Source organism: Acipenser ruthenus, chromosome 13 (genome assembly GCF_902713425.1).
Source record: "Acipenser ruthenus chromosome 13, fAciRut3.2 maternal haplotype, whole genome shotgun sequence".
NCBI classification, from domain to species: domain Eukaryota; kingdom Metazoa; phylum Chordata; class Actinopteri; order Acipenseriformes; family Acipenseridae; genus Acipenser; species Acipenser ruthenus.
In genome coordinates this window covers 712,606-737,264 of record NC_081201.1, presented here as the reverse complement: position 1 = coordinate 737,264, position 24,659 = coordinate 712,606, and the positions used below count along the sequence as shown (strand labels likewise).

At 44.2% G+C, this 24,659-nt stretch overlaps 1 protein-coding gene across 2 annotated transcripts; it reads left to right on the top strand.

Annotated features, from left to right (window-relative positions):
* Positions 1 to 340: 340 nt before the first annotated feature.
* Positions 341 to 24,132, top strand: LOC117418481 (rho GDP-dissociation inhibitor 2). 2 transcript variants are annotated; one of them, XM_034031585.3, is made up of 6 exons: positions 341 to 495; positions 15,020 to 15,193; positions 18,022 to 18,105; positions 21,620 to 21,696; positions 22,613 to 22,676; positions 22,795 to 24,132. In XM_034031585.3, the coding sequence occupies exons 2-6, from the start codon at positions 15,025 to 15,027 to the stop codon at positions 22,992 to 22,994; spliced, it is 594 nt and encodes a 197-aa protein (XP_033887476.1). In that variant the 5' UTR covers positions 341 to 495; positions 15,020 to 15,024; the 3' UTR covers positions 22,995 to 24,132. The 2 variants fall into 2 exon arrangements, with proteins under 2 accessions (XP_033887476.1, XP_033887475.1); XM_034031584.3 differs by lacking the exon at positions 341 to 495 and adding an exon at positions 10,356 to 10,696.
* The last annotated feature ends 527 nt before the right edge of the window (positions 24,133 to 24,659 follow it).

The following is a 24,659-nucleotide window of genomic DNA, read 5'->3' as shown; positions in this document are numbered from 1 at the left end:
AGCAGATTTTTCTAATCAAATATTCAAATCTATTATCGCTATTAAAGCAACGGTTAACAAAAACCAAATATCTCGGCCATAAAATTGTTGCAACCTGCCCATGCATAACACTACCGCCACATAGTGCCAAACACCAGCATTGCAGCCCCCTTTGCAGCTCGGGTAACAACATAGTTGCAGTCGGTCTGACTTTTCACACCCAACTATTGAATAAAAAGTTTGAGTTTAAAAGTCCAGTTGCAAATAAAGGAACAGAAAAGGTATCAATAAAAGGTGTTATTTCAATTTAATTAGGGGCATGTAGTATCTATATAACTTAAGGGCATGACAGCGTGATACATTAGCACTGCACCGGTGTTGAACGGCAGCGATGGCTGTGATTGGCTGTAGATAGTTCCTGATTTTTGGCTAGCTGCTGCAGCAGTACTCTGACGCTCTGAGGGAAAATAGTTACTTCAAGTGATCGGAGGCTGAGCAACTTCAAACCAAAACTAGGTGAGTGCGCTTCTTTCTCATGCAATTGAAATACATATAACAGTTTAAGCTTATAGTGTATACTGATTCGGGTCTGCAGTTATTATAGTTGAAACGACGTCAACAAACATGCAGAAAAATTATGTGGAGAGAGAGAGCTGAACAGTAGGATCATTGTGCGTTTTCAACTGCCTATTGAAAAAAAAAAGTGGACAAACGGGTCTACATTTACTAGACACTGTTCGAAACAGTTAAAAAATAGCAAAAATAAGAAATATTATTTCTAAAAGTGTTTTGTGTATCTAAAAACAGGGAATCAAAACCGATCGATCAAAATGCAATTAATTCATTAAAAAAAGGGTTAGATGCTGTACTTTCATGTCAGATCTGATGCCTGGTGCAATTTAAAATTTCTTTCTTTCTTTCTTTATTTATAAAGTAAATCTACCTCAAACTGACGTTTTTGTGATTTTTTTTTTTAAAAGGAAAAGTTTTCGGTCCCATCATTTAGTTATGCGTATGACTCGGGCGTGTGGTGTTCTGCAGAACGTGTTACAGTGCTGGTATTTGCATTACCCGATGCGCTGTCTTAACGTGCACGGCAAACCTACGCACTTCTGTTTTTACGTGTGTGCTCTACTTCCTCTCCGCGAAGTCGCAGAATGGCAGTTAATTCTGCTTCGGCTGTGCTTCAGTATTTCAAAATGTCGTCTAAATGCATCCTGCTTGCACCGACGCTGCTCCTCCAGTAAAGCGTGCATTCCTAACTTAGTCTTTTTTAGGCGTAGCGGGGTCAGCTGCCATTGTAAAAGTGCTTCTATAAATCAATACAGTCATATCATTGCCAGGTGGTGTAACAGTTTTGCACGTGTGAATATACAGCAGTGTGCGCATTTTATCAGAACACCTCCAGATGTGTCATTGATGTCCTTTATATACCTGCCTGCATGAAAACCTCAGGGTGTGAGAATTTACATTTTCAGTCAGTACTAACCAGTGATATAAAAACAGTAGGCACTCCTGTGTGAAAATGTTAGACCACTCTGTGCTTTAATTAGGCATCTGAAGCAACTTTTAAAAAATCGCACTGTGTGGGGGATGCTGTGTGGGGTACAGCTAGGGGTTTGAAATCACACTGTGTGGGGATGCTGTGTGGGGTACAGCTAGGGGTTTGAAATCACACTGTGTGGGGATGCTGCGTGGGGTACAGCTAGGGGTTTGAAATCACACTGTGTGGGGGATGCTGCGTGGGGTACAGCTAGAGTTTTGAAATCGCACTGTGTGGGGATGCTGCGTGGGGTACAGCTAGAGTTTTGAAATCACACTGTGTGGGGATGCTGCGTGGAATACAGCTAGGGGGTTGAAATCACACTGTGTGGGGATGCTGCGTGGAATACAGCTAGGGGTTTGAAATCGCACTGTGTGGGGATGCTGCGTGGAATACAGCTAGGGGGTTGAAATCGCACTGTGTGGGGATGCTGTGTGGAATACAGCTAGGGGGTTGAAATCCTTTTCTCCTCTTCTTAAACAGCTTGTCAGCAAAATCCCGTTTCTGAAGCATGGCCGTGCATGTCAGGTCGTGCACACGCAGCCTGAGAAACAATACTTGGGGGAAGAAATCAGACCCCTGAGTGTCTAATTTGAAACAAACATTTAAAAACAGGTCAAATGAAATGCACTACATGAGGTTTGTAATTTGCGAGAACATATTAAGGTGTAGTAATCAGACACACAAACTCTCAAAAGTATCGTGTTTGCAGATCTAGAACCTCAAGGACCAGGCTACCCTTATTCACTCCAGACACAAGCCCGGTACTGGTGCAGCCGCAGCTCACAGTATGTTCAGCACTCCATGTTAAGGACTATAGTAATTCACACTGTGATACTGTAGAGCCAGCCTCAACCTCAGAGCAAGCATGGGCAGTCATTAGGAATCCAGCCTGCAGTCAGGTTGATGCAGGTCTCAGTCTGCAGAGACCCTGAGGGGATGAGGAAGAGAGAACTGTGTGCAGCGTGTTGTCATGTGCACCGTCCTTTACAGCTTCCAAAAAACAGCCGGAAATGTGTAAATCGAGCCCTGTTTCAATGCTTCTAAAAGCACCCGGCTTCACTTCCTCTTGAGTGAGCTGCACACTGCATGATATAAAGCAATAGGAGCAGGAAGGCTGTCGCTCAGGGTTTGCAGCTCTCTAAGTTTAATTGGGTGTTGCCCTGCCAGCCCCTGTGTGTGGCAGAGGGGCTGTGCACTCATGAGGGCCAGCCTGGGTTCAATTGTGGGTGGGGGGGCATTACTGTGTCCATGTCTAGCCAACCCATGGCTTGATCTAGGCTGCTTAGCATTGTGTGGACAGATGATAGCTACTGTTCACTGAACTGGTTGTTGTGAGAGCTTTCCTGCTGCCATGCTCGACACTGTAGACAGAGGGCTGCTGCACTGCACAGTCTGAAACAGTCTGGTCTGAAAAGACTGAAGTCTTTCATTTTGAGAAAGACAGTCTAGTTAATCCAAATTGCAATTCTGATTAGCTGTTTCGTTTCTCCTGCATGTTTTCAGTTCTTGAAATTTCAGCCCTGTGTGTCTCCCTTGAGAGCTGTTTTTTTTTTTGCTCTGTTGCTGAAAATGTTTTGATTGAAGGCAGCAATAGCCAGCATGTCTGTACTTGTACAGGACAGCCATGGAGTTTGTTTGGAGTGCTTCTGAGGAGCAGGGGTAGGGGTGGACACATAAGAACATAAGAAAGCTTATAAACGAGAGGAGGCCCCATTCGGTCCATCTTGCTCGTTTGGTTGTTAGTAGCTTATTGATCCCAGAATCTCATCAAGCAGCTTCAACAACATTACTGGGGAGTTGGTTCAAGACCCTCACAATTCTCTGTTTAAAAAAGTGCCTCCTATTTTCTAATCTCCATTTGTGACCCCTGGTCCTTGTTTCGTTTTTCAGAGGAGTACATGAACTCACTCACACAGCCCTGCAAACATTCTAAGTGTTCGGTGGTCAATCAAGTTGAGTGTGTTTCTCGCACACTCTTTGCTGTGTCATACAAAGAGTGCAAGTTGATTAGAGGTAGCCACCGAACCCTAAGAAACATCTTATAAAGTCATTAAATCTAAATAACAAACCAGACAGGACGTGATGTGGACGTGCTTCATGTGTTTATAGAACCTGCTGTGGTTTGAGCATTTAGAATGCTTTGTCATTGGCATTCTGAGTGTGAGATCTACACTCGCGGGGAATTCGAAGCATGGTTTCTGCTAATAGGTTCCAATGGGGACGTCACTCATAATGACTTCTGTTGTGAAAAGGGCCACACTTTTAGAGTGAAGTGTGTTCTTTTGCACTGAAGAGAACGGCTACACTGTGTCGCACATGCAGTTTGCTCTGCAGTCATGCCTGTATTCTAGTGCTTTTTCTCTTCAAACCCCGGTCTGCGATTTGCTTACATTGCAGTTAAAGAACAGGAACTGCTCTCTACCACCAGGAACAAGTGCTGGTGATTTATGTTCTGCAGCCACAGCAAACGCTTGATAGCTGCAGTACCTCCTCTTCCTTATCGGAAAGACAACAGACCTTATCTCCGAGCTCAACAGCCACTTCTGTGACTGCCTGTTAGTCACGGCACTGCAATGGGGTGAAACATGACAATGGGCTGGAAGGTAGAGCAGTGTGGTCTCTTTTCAGGGCTAGAAATAAGACTCCTGTTGAGCAGCAGTTTCACCTGTTCCAGGTTTTGAGTAGCCACAGTGTGTAGGTAACAAGCTCAGGTGTGTCTTATCAAACTGCTATGCAATGGGAGTCTTTTTTCCAAAGGTCAATGTAGTCAGTAAAGAAATTACATTCGATATATATATATATATATATTTCGAAGCCCATCATTATTTTATTGCCTTGTTTTAATGAATAGGAAATATTACTGTCGTGAGCCAAAGAGCAGTAGACTTCTAAAACAGCCGAATCAATTAGCAGGCATGGCACAGAACTGTCTTCCGCTGTGACAGCAGAACGTCACGCGCAATGTGTATTCATATATTCAGATTGCATTGTAAAATCAAGTGTCGCTGTCAGACTCTATTGCAACAACCAGGATAGTAACACTCAGCGTTTCTTCTGTTGCACTCACACAATTCTGCATTGAAATAAAAGCTTTCCAATCAGTAAAGCAGAACACACACATGCATGATCAGTACTGATTTTGTTTTTAATGATTTCTTTCTTTTCTGAACAATTGAAATGAATGTAAACTTGTGAAGAATCGGCGCATTCTCTGCAGAGTTTTCTTGAACCCGTTCAGCCCGACCCAAGACCTTTCTAACATCACGCTGCAACCGCAAACGACCCGGCTCTGTGTTTAAACAGGATGCTGCCTTATAAGTCCATGTTGAAAACAGCAGTGAGCTGCAAGCATTTCCTGAAAGTGCTTGTGGTATAGCGCAACGCTTTTTAAAATGTCTGTTCTGCTTCCCAAGCAGTGGAGCCGAAGGATTCATTATCTTTACATAATGAATTCATATATACAGTATATGTGTATCTATCCCTATATATCTGTCATACAAGAGCTCTTAGTATTTCAGACCTACAGACTGTTGCTTCTGCTGTAGCTTGCAGGCATTTGTACCATTTAATAAATCAAAATTAGAATATTTAATATTTAAATTAGAATCAATACTGTTCGACTGGCTAGAAATCGACAGGAGGGTTGCAGGGTTCAGTAATAACACCTGCTTTGAATAACCGTGCTCTCCAGGTGAAAACCGAGAGAGATGCATTGACTTTACAGAGTAGAGGGGAGGGGGGGCTGGACTGCTGAACTGCAGGTAAGGGAAAGCAGAGTGGTTCCTAGCAGTGGCTCTGTTTCTCTGAACTGTAAAGGTCACATGCTCTCTGCACTGGGCTCGGCGCAGCACAGGGGAATGACTCATGAATAAATCTCCTGCTCTTCCTCTATTTTGTAAAAGCCAGGTGCAGTACAGCTGCCCGGATACTCTGCTGATCTCTCCATAGTTACAATTCCAGTTCTGTGCTGATCAGTACAATGTGATTGATTATCAGTTTGAAAATGTAATCGCTTCAGAACGAGCGATGGTAATTGTATTGTTCTTCTGGCTGAGGCAGATTTGTTGCCATGCCAGTAACTTGCCTTAACCGATTCCCAGCAAGTCTGCGTCGCTTCCTCATTCCTAAACGCAGCAGACTCCTGCACTGCACTCCACAGAGCAGACCAGTTACACAGGCCCTGCCAGGGCTGTGGTTAGCATCAGCAGGGGAACTTCATACTGAAATAATTCGAGGCACATGCTGTGTTTGACACTGTGAAGGAGGTGGGGCAGCTTTTATGGCTGTTGAAAAGCCATCTGAAATGGTTTTGCAATATTAGATAAGATTACAACTTGATATACAAGCAAATGTAAATGTTTCACCCTTATTCCTCAAACTAGAGGTTTCAGTTTTTTTTTTTTACCACTGCCCCATTATAAATTAAACTAGAGAAGAGAGACTATGAGCTCTGTGTAGCTGTGAAATGTGACAGGCCTGTTTGATTAACAGTAACCCATTAACCCTTTTAACTTAATTATCTTTCAATTCACCCCCCCCCACCCCACCCCCCCCCCCCCCCACACACACACACACTAACACCCATTTAAATATCATCATTAAACTGGGTTCATTAATACCTTTTGAAAAAAATAACATACTGGATTAATTGTGTGGCTCTGTGTGCTTTACACCAGCTGCACTGAAAATGACCTCTTAGCAATGGAAAAGTTTCTTGTGTAACTCAATCTCATATTTTCAAGGGCTTCTTAGCAAAACAGCAGCATTTAAAATTAGTTCCACATCCCGTGTGCTGTAGAAACCTAGTGAGATCAGTGGCTGGCTGTTGAGTGCTTTATCCTTAACCCCTTGGACTCGAACCACCCACACTATCGGATAATGAAAGAACCCAGGAACGTTTGCATTTACTTCTGTGTTCCTGTTGAATAATGGAAACCTGCCTGTGAATCTGTTCAGGAGAACAGGGTTTCGAAGGAGTGCTCACAGGTTCAGCAAGCACAGGTGTGTTTGTAATGTGTTTATATGATTTCCTTCTCTCCCCCGTTACCCCCCTGTGTTGATAAAGCAGGTCTAGTGCAAAGAGCAGTCCAAAGAGAAAGTCTACAGTTCCAGATAGTGCTGTATAAATAGATACTGTAGTGCCACATGCCTGCAGGACAGTAGCACCGGAGCAGCCATTGAAAACCTCCAAGTGAGTTCTGATATTGTGTGCATGCTCTTGTATTGAGCCTGAAGCGCATATATATTCAAATATAAATCTGTTTTTCTGCAAGTGTTGTAAAGGAAACGGGTCATTCCTGCTTACGCGGGTCAGTTTCTATTGGAAGCGTGTTTCCTGCAGACGACGATGAAGCCCCGAGGCCTTTCAATGAAGCCCTGACACCCTGAGGCCTTTCAATGAAGCCCTGACACCTTTCAATGAAGCCCTGACACCTTTCAATGAAGCCCTGACACCTTTCAATGAAGCCCTGACACCCTGAGGCCTTTCAGTGAAGCCCTGACACCTTTCAATGAAGCCCTGACACCCTGAGGCCTTTCAATGAAGCCCTGAGGCCTTTCAATGTAGCTGAGCTTCCACATGGCAGTGTGAGAGACATAAATGAGGAGTGAATCCCCTTGTGTGTGTGTGTGTGTGTGTGTGTGTGTGTGTGTGTGTGTGTCAGTGTGTTTGTGTGTGAATGCTGCTGCTGTGTGTGTGTGTGTGTGTCTGTGTCAATGCTGCTCTGTGTGTGTGTATGTGTGTCAATGCTGTCTGTGTGTGAATGCTGCTTAGTGTGTGTGTGTGTGTGTGTGTGTGAATGCTGCTGTGTGTGTTAGTGTGTGTGAATGTGTGTGTGTGTGTGTGAATGCTGCTGTGTGTGTTAGTGTGTGTGAGTGTGTGTGTGTGTGAATGCTGCTGTGTGTGTCAGTGTGTGTGTGTGAATGTGTGTGTGTGCTGCTGTGTGTGTCAGTGTGTGTGAATGTGTGTGTGCTGCTGTGTGTGTGTGTGTGAATGCTGCTGTGTGTGTGTGTGAGAATGTGTGTGTGAATGCTGCTGTGTGTGTGTGTGTGTGTGCTGCTGTGTGTGTGTGTGAATGTGTGTGTGTGTGTGTGTGTGTGTGTGAATGCTGCTGTGTGTGTGTGTGTGTGTGTGAGAGTGTGTGTGTGTGTGTGTGTGAATGCTGCTGTGTGTGTCTGTGTGTGTGAATGCTGCTGTGTGTGTGTGTGAATGCTGCTGTGTGTGTGTGTGTGTGTGTGTGTGTGAATGCTGCTGTGTGTGTGTGTGTGTGTGTGAATGCTGCTGTGTGTGTGTGTGTGTGTGAATGCTGCTGTGTGTGTGTGTGTGTGTGTGAATGCTGCTGTGTGTGTGTGTGTGTGTGTGAATGCTGCTGTGTGTGTGTGTGTGTGTGTGTGAATGCTGCTGTGTGTGTGTGTGTGTGTGTGTGTGTGTGTGAATGCTGCTGTGTGTGTGTGTGTGTGTGTGAATGCTGCTGTGTGTGTGTGTGTGTGTGTGTGAATGCTGCTGTGTGAGTGTGTGTGTGTGTGTGTGTGTGTGTGAACGCTGCTGTGTGCAGCCGGGTCTGGAACTCTATTCTTAGTTCAATAACTTGTCTTGACTGTCCTGTAAGCTCGGCTACAGGATCACGCTGTGCAAAATCTGCAAAATTAGGTTCTGGATAGAGATGTTTCAGTATCGCTTTATTTGAATTGGACACTGCATAGTATTCCTAACATCGTTCAGTTTACTTGCAGGACTGCACATTCATATTCATGTACGTCGTACGCCATGCGTCAGTGGAGTAGAGAAAGGGTTGCAATGAAAACGGATCTCCTCTGAATGGTTTCATCTAGAAGATTAGTGCACTAATGAGCTTCTCAAAGGGGCTGATCTTTTTCAGGTAGCTTATTTGTTTTCCGACCTTTTTAAAAAGGCAATAAAAGTGAATTGACCCTGAAGGATATACAACTGAAGTACGTTAATATCTCCCCTCTTGCACAAGCTGGGAACGTGTTCAAGAAGACTACAAACGTGTGATTCATGGCTTCTCATTTCGTACCACAGTGTAGCACTGTAAAAATCTCAAACTTCAGTGATTGAGCCGTGCTGCTAAAAAGGAAGTGGTGAAGCAGCAATAAGATGAAAGATACATTGTGTTGCTTACGCTGGCAGTATAAATGCTCAGTGTGCTGATATTTGTTGAATAAATCAAGGAAGTGTTTCTGGAGGTTGGTTGCTCAGCGCTGTGTGTGATGATGGCTTGTGAAGAGTAGTTAAAAGGTTAAAGGGTACTATGGGCTTTACAGAAGCTGGTTCCCAGGAACCTGTACCTGGTTTTTATGGCGTTTCTGTTACTGGTGTTGATAAAGCAGGTCTAGTGCAAAGAGCAGTCCAAAGAGAAAGTCTACAGTTCCAGATAGTGCTGTATAAATAGATACTGTAGTGCCACATGCCTGCAGGACAGTAGCACTGGAGCAGCCATTGAAAACCTCCAAGTGAGTTCTGATATTGTGTGCATGAGGTGGTCTTATATTGAGCAGGTGTTATAAATACATGCAAATATAAACGTGTTCTTCTGTGAGTGTTGTAAAGGATACGGGTCACTCCAGCTTCATTGGATCATATTCCAGGCTCTGTGTCGTGTGCAGAACAAGTTTTGTAACCCTGCTGCCTCGCATTATAAGAACCTGTCTGAAGTTGGGGGCTGTACTGCCTTGGGTGCAAGCGGCTTTCTTACTGCAAATTCACAAGATTTTAACAAAATCTCCAGCTGTTGGATTTGGAGTCTTTGCTTTGACACATTACCCTGTGCATGTGTCAATTAATAATTAATATCTGTCTGTGTGTGTGTGCAATTGGAAACATGCATTGAAGAGACCTGCAAAGCTGAAAAAGCTTCTTTAGTATATATTTGTATCTGCAGACTCTCTGTTTGCTCTTGGTATCCCGTTCCTTTTAATGCATTTGCAGCATGTAGCTCTGCAGCTCATCTTAATGCTCAAACTCACCGAAAAGTGATCCGGTAGTTTATACTGTGCATCTCTACAAGAGAAATCCATGCGTAAATATTACCCCAGGAAAATTGAAAAGAAGATTGTCTGCTAGCTCCATGATTGTAAATCCCCCCCCTTTTTTTAGCATGCAATTCATTTTAGTTCATTTCCAATTAATTGCTCAAATTAAAAGTCTGCTAATTGCCCTATACTGTGTAATATTGCTTGCACTCAGTCACCAAAATGAAATCTCTACTTGTCGGCTATAAAGAGGTTCACAGCACCAGAGATTATTTTGTTCATTAAATGGAAACTCACTGCACAGTAGGAAAAGAACAAGCCTTGTATGTTTTTTTTTTCCCTACCGTACTGAAAATCAATTTGCAATAAATTTATTTTTACTGTCTGTCTAGTGTCATCAAGAATCTAACTCCGCTCTCTCCATCCGTACGGTCCCGTGATTCCATTTTAATTACAAACACGAAGATGAAAGAAAAGGAATCCTAATCATCATCCTCATCATCACCACCTATAAAGCGTAGATCAGAGTGGCTGGCTGTCTTATCTCCAGCACCATTGGGAAATCTCCAGGCAGGCAGGCAGGGAGGCAGGCAGGCAGACAGGCTGGTGGAAGATGAAAGCATTACGTATTCCACCTGCACTGGGAGGGAAGCTCCTGTTTAGTATTCTGCAGCCTCTGCTGCTGCTGCTGCTGCTGCCGCCCCTCTGTTTGGAAGGAGATGAGATCATCGCAGTCTCTCAGCTAATGAGGGCTGGAGCTCTGAGCAGCATAGCACTGAGGCGGGGGGTTCGGTACCTGCTTGCAAATCATTAGCGTCTGCAGACAGGAATACGATTCTCACATCACTGCTTCTCATTGCAGGAGCAGCTTAGCATGTAGCAGCCGTCCAGCAGCGTGGATTACTAAGAGATCATTGGTTTCTGCACTCTCTAGTTTAATGGAACCGGCAAGGATTTGGAGCTGATCATCATCTTCTACTTTTTTTTTTTTTTTCTCTCTCTCTTTTTAAAGCTGTTTCTTGAATCTTTCTGTATCTTCTGGAGGGGGCGGTGATTATTATATTTTTTTTGGGGTGGTGGTGGTCGAGAAGGCTTTGGGAGACGCGATGCTGGGCTTGGACGTGTGCGAGTTTGGGGGGCAGCTGCTGGAGTTAATGTGGCTGACCGTGTGCTACCGAGGTGAGGATCGATTGGGCTTTAATCCAGGGCTTTTGATGTGCTTTTTACAAGGCAATCTGGGATCATGCGTGGCTGTGGGTGATTGCATTGGTGTTGTTATAACTGCATCTGGTGAAAGCAGGATTACATTGTGAACAGGGTGTGCTGTATGTGTGAGGGGCTTTTGCAGTGTCCTTTGTGATTTACTGTATGTTGTTTTACGGTAGATTGTTTTATATCCTGCAATTAAACTTAAGCACCTCGCACACCGTGATTTTTATTCCAGCCTAGAGCTGTAGTGTGAGTGTATTATAGTGCTTTATTAAATATGAATGCATGGTTCCTATCCTAACGTTTTTTTAAAACTGCTTGTTTTGCAATCGTATGCAGTGATGCATAACCCGTGATACTCGACAGCACCTATTATTATGTTATTATTATTTTACTTTAGAATTTATTTTACAATATGCAATCTGACAAGCAGTTGAGATGCGAAAGCCCAATGCAGAGAATTCATTAGGATTAACACTAGTAGATGCCTATGGAACAACTAACACATGTGGTCATGGTCTGGAAGTTTAACTGGGGAACTGGCCACGGCTCTTGTTTTTGACAGCAAGATAATTCTGGTATTGCCATTTTAGAGTTTGCTACTTTTTAAACATTTTCGCAGGTGTGAAATGGTTTATTTTTGATGTCAGTTCATTAGTGTTCTTCCTAGACCCTGGTGTCAGGAAAGCTGGGCGCTCTGCTTGCTGTTTCCTTATCGGTCCCAAAGCAGGTGTGGCTGCTGAGCTTGTGAGACTCACTCTAGAGAGCGAGCGCCACTTTACAAACCACGTCTCCCTGGCTCACACCACCTTAATAATGGTCCGTACGCATTTCAAATGGATTGTAAGGACTTGTAGTGTGAACAGGCTGTTTGTTCATCAGTGTATCGAATGCACTGACCTCACAGCACTACATTGTCTACCAATAAACTGGCCAATCCATTCCAGCTGTCATGTTGTCATATTTATTTATTTATTTATTTATTTATTTATGTTAAACCTGCATTCCGTAATGGAGTTGAACCCCTTTCATGATGTACAGATGAGTCCCTGTATGCTAGTGCCTGCCCTGCATTGTACCTTAGCCTTGTTAAAACCCATTGTGTCACTGTGGAGTGGATCTCTGCTTCCCTTTCTCTCTCTCTCTCTGCTTCCCTTTCTCTCGCTCTGCTTCTTTCTCTCTCTCTCTCTCTCTCTCTCTCTGCTTCCCTTTCTCTCTCTCTCTGCTTCCCTTTCTCTCTCTCTCTCTCTCGTTAGACTAGCAGTGCATGTGTTGGCAAAGTGCTTGCAACAGCCTCGTGTAACAAGTGTGTGATATTGTGTAGGAGATTCCCCTGTGCAATCTGTTCTGCAGTAATGAAACTACATTAGCATGCTGTTGCTCTAATCCCTCCCCTTGCAGGAAGAATATTTAGGCCAGTGTTGTAAATGTGACTTGGGGGAACATCAAAGAGAGAGGAGGGGGGGGGGGCTCAATCAAGTTACACAGCTGCGCTTCACCACTCTTGTTGTTGTTGTTGTTTTCCTGTTTCAATTCGGTCACGCTTCTAGATGATCCTCTTCAAGTACACAGTAAGTACCTGCCTTAGCGGAAATGGAAGCTAGATCCTGCCATTTATCTTCACAGAACAAATTCTTCTCCGCGCCATCATTAGATTGGTATCTCACACGTCAGTGGACTGGAAAGCATGGTTTTAATTTCAATGTTTTATACATGGTTCAGTGTAACACAGTGACTGTTAAATATTTTGCTTCGATCCTTTTCCATCCTGTAAACGTGCTTTAATTGTTAATGCATGATGATGATGATGATGATGATGATGATGATGATGAAGAGAGCTCTGAACCCACTTTCACCACCATATTGGATCAATTTCTGTTTCTCAGTCCACAAGACTCACATGCAGTAGGGCTGAACAATGAGATGAATGACAGACCGAGCTGGCTTGCACAGATTCATGCAGAACCTCAAATACTCGGTCACACAATCAGAGGTAAAACTTATGCAGAAAAGTGAGGGCTGTTAATCTGAACAGTGATGGTATTTAGATCTGCAGCTTTTTTCATTAATTGAGTAGAACCCCCCTCACACCACTTTGTAACCTCAGTTTGAACCCAGCTTTTCAATATAAAGAAGGGTTCAGTGAATCATTGCAGCATTCTAAAACCGAATGCACTGTAACTTTGTTACATTTCAAGTTTTTTTTCTTTTTTTTTTTAATTTCCAGAAAGAAAAAAAAAATCCAATTAGTAGAGATATTCTGGATATTCCACTGCTTGGTTTTCAATACTGGTCTGAGGTTTCATCACTGTATTAAAATAATTTCTGTACTGCTACCTGCCTCCACTGCCTGCACTGTCTCCATGATCAAAGCTGCTTTATAGTATCCTGTAATGTTGGAGGAGATTCATTTCTGGATGGGGAAAATCATTTCCTCTTAACTAGAATTAGTAATGCCTCTTTGAGCAGTTTGAGAGGCTGTCAGATGGGCTGCTTCATAGCTAATGGCACAGCTATCAAACAAATCAGGCAGGAGAGGCGATAAGGAGATCAATAGAAAACGCAGCACCTCTGCTTTGCATGCAACGTGATACTCTGAAATGAGTAGCTGCGTTTCGCCAGCCACTTGCTGCAAACGACTCCTGATAAGCTTTCTGTAAATGATGCTTTTTTTTTAATTGCTTATTTATAGAGTCGTTTATTTATTTCTTCAGTTATTAACCATGCAGTTAGTGCTTGCATGCAGGGAGGGAGGGTTTCGGATTTTTTTTTTTTTTTTAGGGATTCTTGCAGCTTTTTTTCTATGTGTTTTTGAAGAAGGGAAGGCTGGTTGTACTGTAAGCATGACATTTTGAAAGTGCCGTCACGTCGGTAGGGTAAAACATGTAACTAGTGTCCAATTTTTCCATCTGTCCCAGTACTTGTTGGGGGGGGGGGGGGGGGGGGGTACTGGAGCTCTGTTTCTTGGTAAACTCAATAACTAATTGCATGCACTGTGCTGTGTGTGTTATCTCTCTGTACACTGAAAAATAATGGCCTTGAAATCACTATTGATCAAGCTAGGGATGCTTTTGTAAGCCTGGCATTCCATTATGGAATTGCATTTTGCTGTATATTCAAGGGACTGGCTTTTTCTAGGAGCAGGGAACTTATTTAAAAATTGTAAAAAATTTCAATTGATTATTAAGGATGCTCCAGTGAGTGTTCAATATTCCGGGGATCCAGCGCACACAGGCAGTTACTCAATAAGGTGTGTAGGTAACCTTTTGCGACGAAGCAAAGTTTTGTCAAATTCAGGAATTATCTCAACCCGTCCGGGACCAGAACTACTGACCGCGTGGGTCACTGTGACCTGGAATCTATGAGCCACTAGAACTGGTGCCAGAGAGTGCCCGCGCAGTCTTGCCACCCCTGGACGAGCTCTTCTCAAGATATGAGACCTGGAGACGGTGTGCTGTGACCTGCTTACTGGGGATATGCATCTCTGCTGGGGATCAAGAACCTGTCTAGACAGGCCAGGGATGCTGTCACCATGACAAATGGCCTTATGGTACTTTAGAACCTGATGTAGGCTATAGGAGGGAGTGCTTTCTTAAACACACATACGCACGCACACACACGCACACACACACACACACACTGACACACACACACCACACACACCACACACACACACACACTGACACACACACACACACACACACACACTGACACACACACACACACTGACACACACACACCACACACACACACTGACACACACACACACACACTGACACACACACACCACACACACACACACACACTGACACACACACACTGACACACACACACACACTGACACACACACCACACACACACACACTGACACACACACACACACACACACACTGACACACACACACACACACACACACACACCACACACACACACACACACACACACACACTTACACACACACACACACACCACACACACACACACACACACACACTTACACACACACACACACACCACACGCACACACACACACACACACACACACTGACACACACACAGAGCTCATTGGAGGTGAAAATAGTCATTGAATTCCGTGGTGGCCACCCCCGCCCCACAGCACTGGCACAGAATTCAGAAGTCTCCTAATGCCTATGCCCTGATGCCAGTGACTAATGTATTCGTTTTCATGACATTCAGCTTTGCTAATCATTAGACTGGTCATCAATAATGACGTCGATCAGCACTACACTGTTTTATTCTAGTGTTTGACCTCCATGGCTTTTCTTCCTCAGGCATCATGGCAGATAAAGAAGCAGAGAAGCCTGTCGGGGAGGAAGAGGAGACTGACCTCAACTACCAGCCTCCTGCCCAGAAGTCTCTGCAGGAGATCCAGGAGCTGGACAAGGAGGACGAGAGTTTGAACAAGTACAAGCAGGCTCTGCTGGGGGCTGGGCCCGTCATCGCAGGTCAGGGGGGCTGCCTCGCTCCTGTACACTATCATCTACATCACAAACTGCACCTAATACACACTGTCATCTACATCACAAACTGCACCTAATACACACTATCATCTACATCACAAACTGCACCTAATACACACTATCATCTACATCACAAACTGCACCTAATACACACTATCATCTACATCACAAACTGCACCTAATACACACTGTCATCTACATCACAAACTGCACCTAATACACACTGTCATCTACATCACAAACTGCACCTAATACACACTGTCATCTACATCACAAACTGCACCTAATACACACTATCATCTACATCACAAACTGCACCTAATACACACTATCATCTACATAACAAACTGCACCTAATACACACTGTCATCTACATCACAAACTGCACCTAATACACACTGTCATCTACATCACAAACTGCACCTAATACACACTATCATCTACATCACAAACTGCACCTAATACACACTATCATCTACATCACAAACTGCACCTAATACACACCATCATCTACATCACAAACTGCACCTAATACACACCATCATCTACATCACAAACTGCACCTAATACACACTGTCATCTACATCACAAACTGCACCTAATACACACTATCATCTACATCACAAACTGCACCTAATACACACTGTCATCTACATCACAAACTGCACCTAATACACACTATCATCTACATAACAAACTGCACCTAATACACACTATCATCTACATAACAAACTGCACCTAATACACACTGTCATCTACATCACAAACTGCACCTAATACACACTGTCATCTACATCACAAACTGCACCTAATACACACTATCATCTACATCACAAACTGCACCTAATACACACTATCATCTACATAAGTGTTTTATGCAACTGGTTGGTACAAGACCCAGGAGAAGGGACTGATAGAGACAGAGTACCTAACCAATCAATCAATCAGTCTTTATTTTATATAGCACCTTTCATAGTGGACCACCATCACAAAGCGCTTTACAATGCACCGGTGAGGTTTGGCCAATCATAAATACAGAGGGTGCTATTTGTTTAGCAGTGCAGTCAGAAGGTGCAAGCGCTGTCAGGAGAGGAAAGCTGCATGTCTGTGTATGATGATGTCTTACATCAAAGTTGTCAAATCTAGAGTGTGCACATATATACACTGTATATATATATATATATATATATATATATATATACTTTTTATTTATTATTTTTTATGAATTTAAAAACGCTGTTGAGAATTCTCCCATTTCTCCATTTGGTTTCCCATGACGGATGGGGTATGTTTTCAAATCTCTTCACACAGTCCATCAGGACTCTTCATCAGCAGTCTGCTCTAAAGGTTCTCTCCTCAGTCTTTTCTGTTTTTTTTTGTATTTCCCTGAAGCAGTCCACAGTGGCACAGGGACTCCGATCAGTCCACAGTGGCACTGGGACTCCGATCAGTCCACAGTGGCACAGGGACTCTGATCAGTCCACAGTGGCACAGGGACTCCGATCAGTCCACAGTGGCACTGGGACTCCGATCAGTCCACAGTGGCACAGGGACTCTGATCAGTCCACAGTGGCACAGGGACTCTGATCAGTCCACAGTGGCACAGGGACTCCGATCAGTCCACAGTGGCACAGGGACTCCGATCAGTCCACAGTGGCACAGGGACTCCGATCAGTCCACAGTGGCACAGGGACTCCGATCAGTCCACAGTGGCACAGGGACTCCGATCAGTCCACAGTGGCACAGGGACTCCGATCAGTCCACAGTGGCACAGGGACTCCGATCAGACCCTACTGATCCCTGCGTTAAATCGGAATGTACATTTTAAAGTATTTGACAACACAGAGAAGAATGGAGAAAGACGATTCCTATTCCTTTCAGGATTACATAGTCTGCTTCAGCCGGAAATTGCAGTGAAGTTTTCAAATAACAAAGAAAACTCTATTTAATAGAAGCTAAGCGTGTTGTACTCAAGTCACAATTCACTTTCCAACTAGATCAACCCTCCCACCATCTTTTATACAGAGTAATTATTGTGTTGGGATGGAGGGCTAATGTTGTTCTACTGTGCATAGCACAAAGACCTATGAAGCTTGCTGAAGCTCTTCAAACCCTTGATCACCAATTCCAAACGCCATCTCCTCCACAAAACGAATCCGTCCAGTGTACGGGCTGACTAGTTATTTCAAAACTCATTACACACCTTTTAGCAGCTTTACCAGAAGTAAACACGGATTAGGAACTTCGAAACTCTCCAATCCACCAATCAGGAAACGCCATTCGGAACATTCGGGTAGCTTAAAAAAAAAAAAAAAACGCAAAATAAATCGCACTGCTTCAAGATTTTAACATGCTTACAGTAACAAGAAGGGTGATGTTTAAGGCTGTTTTGTATTCACTGCCTTGTACAGAAGCCTGGAACGTGACATACAGAATAAGCACCCGCTCAAGTGATCGCTACAATACTAATGAGTTCAGTTGCCTCTCGTTGCTCTTCGGTGTGAAACCATTTGTTTTTAAAGATTTGTATTTTACCGCAGTATTAAATATTTTACACGTGTGTAAACGTGCTGGCATGGAAGCACAGGACTTCACTGTGGCAGTGCAGGAGAGACGCTGTTTCGTTTATTCACTGTAGTAATGCTTTAGTTCTGTGAGTTCACAACACAATCTACTGCGCGATTCCTGCATGCAATCTCCTGTTGATTTGTATTTTATCTTGTACCAAGAGTGCATCAGTGTCTAAACACCGCTAGGACATGTGTATCTCTTTCCATTTATTTTTTTAATTGGATATTTCTTTTTGATTTCAGATCCCTCCGTGCCCAATGTTCAAGTCACGAGGCTAACTCTGGTGTGTGACAAGGCTCCTGCGCCCATCACGATGGACCTGACAGGTAAACACTGCTGTGCCGCGGCACTAGCTGAACCACTGGCATGGTTAGCGCCGTGGCTTTCCGCACGAGGAGCTTAACGTTTGGGGGACTGTGGCTATTCCCCGTTTCCCGGCTAAGCCCCGGAAAGCCGGCAGGCTTGGTTCTGAGTAGAAAGATGTGTTTGTTTAGTGGAAGCTGCTTGCCTGGACTCCCGCCGGGGCTGTGCGTCTGTGTTATTGCTTTAAGCCACTCTTCATGCAGGATGAAGTCATTCCCTTTGAGAGCTCCCAATGTCAGCTACAACACAAAGGGAGGCGAGAGCGAGAGCGATAGAGAGCCTTGCCTATCTAAACCTGGGTTCGCCTCTGTACCTGTCAGGGGAGCGTGGTGCTGCAGGACTGACGGCTTCCAGTAATTGCATGTGTTTCTTGTTCAACATCTGACCAGCCGCCATCCACCGCTACACTGGCGCTGTAGCGGGAAAAGGTCACCCGGTTGCTAGGCGATGAAGCGGATCTCTACGCTACCTGTCAGCGCCGCAGAGCAAGAGAGCCATTAACCCTCCCGGAGAAACTCGAACTACCGTTTGACAAGCTCTTAATTAAACTGCTTAATGTTGCTGTGAAACTCGGGGGAATCGTGTAGTTTGTATCCACACCCCCTAAGCCTTGCTTAACCAGAACCTGTGCCCCCGATCTGCTCAGTCAAGTTGTTTTCTGTCTCCAGAGTCATGCTTTTACTCTGCGATCAGTTTGAATTTTCTGCACTCAGAAGTGAGCTAGTTTATTAGAGGACAGATGCACTCGACATTGACGATTGAGCTGTGGGTAATAAACACTGTTTGAGATTTGAGAATGATACGAGGAAAGACTCTAAAGGACTGATTTGTTTAATGAACTGTGTTGAGCCTTATTAAGGAGCTGCATGGCTTGCTCTTGCAATACAATTATATTGGACTCGTGCATTGCTTTTAAACAATGAGAACACGCTGAATGCCGAACTGTTCTTACAGGAGTGAGTGAAGTCAGCTCTCCATTGTCAGGCTGCTTTTGACCTTTTATTTCTGTGCAGTTCCTTTGACTAGCATGTGCCTGGCGCTGGTCCCCTCTGGATACAGAGTGCTGAGGGACCAGCTCGTGGAGCTGGGAGGTTTTCTGTAATGTATAAACCTTTTAGAAATTCAAATCAAGGGGTTGTGATCCGTGTCCGAGGTGCGGGAGCACCGCAGCTGCAGCACGGCATCTCATTGCAGGTGAGGGGTCAGCACGACTATCGAAGTCACAAGTAAGAAATCGGACACGGCGCTTTAAGGGGACATGGAAGGAGGAGACATGCGTTCCAGAAAAGAGGTACAAAAAAACAAAGTGAAAGCAATATGCTTAGTAAAAAAAGAGAACAAGGTCTGATTCTTTTTGCAGTGCTCCTAGTTCCCCAGAGGGAAGCCTCTTTCAGCCGTCTGTGTGCTGAGATCTGATGCTAGCCGGCCTGTCAGAACGGTTTTCAGAGCATTCAAAGCAGAGGGTCAAGTGTCTAGTGCACAGTGATGAGTCACGATGCTGAATAGAACATCCTGTCTGAACCCTGGAGAGAGTGCTGTGGGCTTCCTCTTCTCTGGGGATTCTGGAATAAAGTTCCAGTTTATTGATGTTGGAAGCTTCTTTGTTTGTTTGTTTGTCTGCTGTATCTTTAAACAAAAAACTAAAAAAAACATACCGGGTCATGTCAGCACTCAGGGAGTTTGACATGGGCACATCCTGTGTTACTACAATTTAATAAGCAATTGCTGTGTGTCTTTGTCAGTGCATGTACCAGTGTAACAGTATCCCCACTTCTGCCATGTGGTTTCAGTGTGAAATGTGTGAAGGATTGGGTTCTCGTTCGATAGTGCTTTGGCTCCAGCCTCTAGTACACGTTCTTTCCTTGTACTAATGCAGTATTATGTGCAACGAGCAGAAAGGGTGGGTGTATATAAGTGATATTTACCGGTCATTGATCGGGACAGCTTTTCCATTTGATCTCCTCTTAAAGCCCGTTGGTTACAGTCTCCTGTGTGACGCTGGATACTGATCATTGGAAAGAAGCCCTTCACGACTCACTTCTGTGATTCAGCGCTCTTCAGGAGCTCTCTCTCTCCACTTGCTCATGCTGAAGAAAGAGAAAAGTAAAGGAATCAGTAACAAGCTGTTTAAAGGGACAAGTAAGAGACATATTGTACATAAAGAATGGATGAAATAAAACAAAACGCAGTGACCGCCGAGCAATGAGACTGGGCAGCAGAGGGCACCAAAGCGATGGCCACCAAGCTCTCATGTGTTCAAGCACCCAGTAGCCCCTAAAGCACGTTAACTGCTTGTTGCACGTCTTCATGCTGGCAACATTCTCTCAGTAATCTAAATACAGTCTAAATCTAGAACTGGAATCTCTCTGGTTCCAGAATTCTGTTTAAACAAGCATGTAAGCTGCATTGAAAGTGAGATGATAAGCTGAGCGCTCAGCAGATCTTCTTCTCATTTTATTACACTTGGGTTTTTATGCAAACAGCCGTGGCATATTTCCTCTGATCTCTGTTTGAAGTTTGCTCCCGGTGCTTCTGTGTGCCAGTGTGTAGAACTGGAGCACTTCTGGAGCTGAATGTGTAATGGGCTGGTTGTGTTGGGAATTCAAAATGATAATGAAAATTCCAGTTTGAGAATACTGATTATGCTGCTCCACTCGCCGGTGTGCTTTTTATTTAGTAAGCTAGTCCCCCCTTTTCATCTCCTCTCCGCCCTTGGGGTGGTTTCTGATCTTCAGCAATGCCCTGTTACTCCGAGGAAATCTGTGTGTGGATCAGAGTGCCTTGGATAATCACTGGAGCAGACAATTTCTCTGCCACCTAAATTGCCTGACTTTTGCAAGCCATGCTTTTCCCCCACACACTGTACATTTCTCTGCTGGATAATTAGCCCCAGTTCTTCGGGTTCCTGAAAAGCGGTCTCCCAGGACGTTTCTCTGCTTCCCTTCCTGGCAGCCGTTGTCTTGTTGTTATTAAGCCCAGTCTATTTTCTCTTCTCTCTCGATGACAGTAATGCTGTTTGGCTCAGTTTTAAAGACTTCTCCATCTCGAGTGATTCTTGCATCTTGGTCATTTTTTCCTAGTGGCATTTGATTAAAAAGCAATTACAGTATGACTTCTCTACCTGGTGATGGGTTTGTGAAGGGTCAGACTATATAAATGAATTTGTGTTTTTGTACATGGTACATGGGCATGGAAAATGCACTCGATTTTCCTTCCCCCCCCCCCACCCCCAATTAGATTGAGTGGAAAATGCCGGTGGTTAAAGTTAATGCGACATGCAATGCGAAAACCAGCATCTCACTGAAGAGCAAAAGGAAGATATGCAATATTGTAATGGCAGAAAGTATGCTCTTCTCTGAATGAAGTCTGCACAGCAGCAAACCTGTCCCAGTCTGGCAGTACATATCCATGAGCTCTTCCCATGCTGTCATGAGTATTGGATCTCTTCATCATGCTCTTGCTTGTGTGTTTCACCAGGTGATCTGGAAGCCCTGAAGAAGCAGAATTTCGTGCTGATGGAAGGGGTCGACTACAGAGTTAAAATCCATTTTAAGGTTGGTTTTGAAACTCGTTCTAATCAGACATTCAACTCCCAAGCTTGCATGTCCTGTCTTTGTCTATTTACTCGCACGAACCAGCCACAGCTGCAGTGGCTCTGTCTGGGATTCCATTAGTGATTCAGTGACCGCTGCTTTGCACAAGAAGAGGGGGGAACAGACAGCACTGTGGGCTCAGCAGGAAGGCACTGCGCTGGGCAGGCTCTTCAAAAGCAGACCCTCGCTGCTGCTGCTGCTCTCAGCTCGTGTTCTTTTACTTGATCAGTTCGATGTCAAACCTGCGTGAGCCGAGGGCGTAGCGATTTGGAAACAATCTCTTGCACTGATGCTCTTTGACAGCAGTTCTGCAGGAGGGATTTGGAGGCACAACTGGGTAGAGAGACGAGAGAACAAATGGGCAGTTTAGGGGCTGATCCCCAGCAGAGAGAATCTGAGCATGCCCAGAGAGTGTCTGCAGCATTTGAACATGTTATCCATAGAAATCAGAGGTGCAGATTGCAGGCTGAAGGGTGGCCTCCTCAACACAGCAGTTGCTTGTTTATTTTGTTTGTTATTCCTGCTTCAGCGACACAAATCTGTCGCTTTTAATTAAACCCAAAATGTTTGCAAGTTTTATACCTCATCCATAGCAAGGCAGGATTCTCATCTCTTCATGGGGAAGGCACCAGCCTTGACTGTTTTCTCGTTGGATTCGTAAATTAATTTAAAGGTGCTTGGATGACGTGCTGTTGTATGTTTCATCATTGTGTTGGAGGCCGCATGCAAGAAATACAAATGCCCTCTTGTGGTTTTAAGCTGTTACTACAGCCTCTTACTACAGAAAGAATAAAACCAAAACATTATTTTAAGTTTTACCTTGACTTGAATGGCTGGGAATGTTTTAATCGCATTTTTTTGTACCTCTCTAAATCAGGTCAACAAGGAGATAGTCTCTGGCTTGAAGTATGTGCATCATACCTACAGGAAAGGTATTCGAGGTAAGGAAAATAAAATATCTATAATCCCCCCCCCCTCCCCTCCCCCTAACATTCCCCTCCCCTCTGCAGGAGTGTGCATTTGCGCCTCTGTGCTTAGTGCTGTGTTTCCTCCTGGCAGTGGACAAGGCGGTCTACATGGTGGGCAGCTATGGGCCTCGCGTCGAGGAGCATGAGTTCATGACCCCCGTGGAGGAGGCGCCCAAAGGCATGCTGGTCCGCGGAGGCTACCACATCAAGTCCTACTTCACTGACGATGACAAGACCGACCACCTCTCCTGGGAGTGGAATCTGAACATAAAGAAGGAGTGGACCGATTAGAGAGGGGGGGAGGGGGGGGCTGACTGCAGGAGTTCTGAAGTAGCTCTCTTAGCTGGTGTGAAATGCTCTCTAGACTGAGCATAGCAATGTCCCCCCAGTTATACATATTTGCTTGTTGATTTAAAGTGTAATGACTCGCTTCTGTAGTGAAAAAAAAAGCTAAATGTTCTTTATTCCTTTAGGAGCATTGTAATGTAATTCTAGCAGACCTGAGGGTAGTTTAAGTATAGAACTCATGTTTTCTTTCATGGTATTTCAGGGATTGTTTTCACTGTGTTTTATTATACCAGTACAGCATAGACTAAAATATTCCTCTGCATTTAATTGATCCTGTGATTCATCATGCAGACTCAGGCTTTGGCAACACAAGTGTGTCAATATCTTGGTCTATGCTGGACTATTTTCAGGAGCTCAGAACCTGCCTTCCCCTGGGCTCGGCTGGTTCTCAGCCCCACAGATTCAGACCCAATGCAGCCGCCTCACTGCAGTTGGCAGTAAAGGTCCTGCTGTCCCTCCCAGTCCCTCCCAGTCCCTCCCAGTCCCTCCCAGTCCCCCTCAGTCTTGGTGGGTGACTCACTTACAATGAGGGCTGTCCTTTTGGTTACTTCCATGCATTTTTATATGAGCTTCCAAGTGTGATGTGAACAAAGGTAAAGACAGAGGACCTGTAGTCATGGAGAATGCACTGTCTCAGTGAAGCTCGACCCAGAAACAATGCCTCATGTCTTACAGGGAGTTATATTATAGAATATAAAAAATAACAATAATATTGTAACAGTAAAAAAAGGTACTGTGAGCGTGCGTCTAGATGTAGGTACATCCATCACCCGAGAATATCAGTGATCAGTTTTATCTAATGCTTCATGACTTGCTGCATGTTTTAATAAAAACTTGTTTTCTTTTTTTTTTTTTTTTTTTTTAGTTTGTTGCATTTGGCCAAATTGTTGTAAATCAGTGAAAAGAAAAAAGATTGTGCAGAGAGTTAAAATTGTGCTTATCGACTTGCTACATGAATGGATTGTGGTGTTTTTATACAAATAAAATCAGTCCATGTTCTCTTGCTTCAGCGAAGTCCATGTGTTTTAGAATCTGTCTGTGTCTGTCTTCTTGTAACTTTGAATAAAGTAAAGAGACTGAACCTGCCTTTTATTTGGGTCGCATTGCAGCACTGCTGTTGGGGGGAGAGGAGGGGAGAGTAATAAAACATTGCAATACACATGGTTTGTGGATTTCAGCACCAGACACACACTGCAAGTTGTAAATCAGTTTAAACTGTAATCTGTGTTGTCTGAAGGCATGTTACCTGCCAAAGAATTGAAATTATCACACCCAGAGGTTTTCATGCAGGTGGGAATAAAAAAAAATATATATATAGAAGTGTTCAAATACATTTGACAGGAGTATCAAGCAATACTGTATTAAAGATTGTGCCTGTCTAATCCAGCTGCCCTGCCTGACCAGTCGCTGCAGTGCCACGTGTACTAAAAGGTCGAGATAAGCGTGGAATACAACGTGCTCGAGCCAGCTGCAGCAACAGCAGCTGGTGCAACTCTCACGAGCTGGCAGACTCCCATTGCAGCGCCATTCTCCGGCTATCGATCGGTGCTTTACTCCGCCCCGTTTCTGAGAATACATGCCCTCAGCAGCATGATTCAGCACCGTCTA

What these genes read in the sequence shown, in the direction of transcription:
- LOC117418481 (XM_034031584.3), top strand. Translation starts at nt 10,624, where the DNA reads ATGCTGGGCTTGGACGTGTGCGAGTTTGGGGGGCAGCTGCTGGAGTTA. An exon ending in GGCTGGGCCCGTCATCGCAG is followed by an intron (nt 15,194 to 18,021) that starts GTCAGGGGGGCT and finishes TTTTGATTTCAG; the next exon opens with ATCCCTCCGTGCCCAATGTT. An exon ending in CTACAGGAAAGGTATTCGAG is followed by an intron (nt 22,677 to 22,794) that starts GTAAGGAAAATA and finishes TCCTCCTGGCAG; the next exon opens with TGGACAAGGCGGTCTACATG.